General features: G+C 54.1%; 1 protein-coding gene across 1 annotated transcript in view; it reads left to right on the top strand.

The window, feature by feature from the left end:
• BATF3 (basic leucine zipper ATF-like transcription factor 3) overlaps positions 1-1,024 on the top strand; it is a 4,770-nt gene continuing 3,746 nt past the window's right edge. Inside the window, exon 1 of the mRNA XM_026844629.1 lies at positions 1-66. Coding sequence (XP_026700430.1) covers positions 1-66 — 66 coding nt within the window. The remainder of the gene's footprint in view (positions 67-1,024) is intronic.

Raw genomic sequence — 1,024 nt, 5'->3', positions numbered from 1 at the left:
ATGAAATGGGGGTCTGGGAACTTCCTGCAAGATGCTTGGGAGACCCGGCACAATCTGGGGACGCAGGTGAGGTCAGGGCAATTTGGCGAGTGTGCTTGTCCATGTCGTGGGTCCCTGGCATGGGGAAGGCTCACAGGTCCTCAGTCCTCAAGGGTCAGAGAGCTCTGAAAAAGTGGAAAATGGAAAGGTGTGGGTAGGCTGGAAGATGGAGACACAAGCTGTTTTGAGGTGGAAGAGCTGGGGTGAAGCACTTTCCACCGGGGAAGTCCTGTTTAGGTTTTTCAGTAATGCTGATGGTCCCAAAGCCTACCAGGAAACCTGCGGCAGAGCACAAGCCTCGTGCGACTTCTTGGGCAGCACAATTCTCTCACCTTCAGCATGAACTATTAGCCAGATCTTCCTGAAAGGATAGTCTATATTTACTCAGTTTGCAAACTTTGTAGTCTCATTGTCATCTAAGCTGGATGACTTGAACTTCTGGGGAAAACAAAAATAGAGAAGTGTCCGATTTATTACAATACCTGACTGGTTGCCCTGCAGTTCGGGGGCACTCGACCCTCCCGGCGCAGCCATGGCTGGTCCTTTGCCCCACGGGTTGGGCACAGCCGGGAACGCAGAGACACGAGTGGCACTTTTTCTTTATATCTCCGGTAGAGCAGGGGTGTCCTCGGGGTACCTGTCAGTGCAAGCACCTCCCCTGCCTTCAGAGCCGAGGGCCAAGATAACGGTTCAATCGAAATGTAAGGGAAGTGTTTGGAGGGGTGAAAGACACATCGTTCAGTCCGTTAAAACACTCGACGGAGTAGTCGAACAGAGAGATTTTTGCTGGCGGTAAGCGTGTTCTCAGCAGTCCTCGCCCGGCTTCGCCTTTACAGGAAGCCTGTGGCGTTTCCTTATTATTTAGAGGAACAGGGCGAGTCGCGAAAGCGAAAATCGCTTTATCCCGGCACCCGTGCCGTGTCCTCAGGCCCCTGAGCCCTGGCCGGGCCGGCTGCGTTCCGCCGCCGCTCCCGAGAGCAGACGT

This window comes from Athene cunicularia (assembly GCF_003259725.1).
Source record: "Athene cunicularia isolate RWA chromosome 3 unlocalized genomic scaffold, athCun1 chr3_part1, whole genome shotgun sequence".
Lineage (NCBI taxonomy): Eukaryota > Metazoa > Chordata > Aves > Strigiformes > Strigidae > Athene > Athene cunicularia.
The sequence above is the reverse complement of the archived record's forward strand: the minus strand, read 5'-3'. Positions and strand labels throughout refer to the sequence as shown.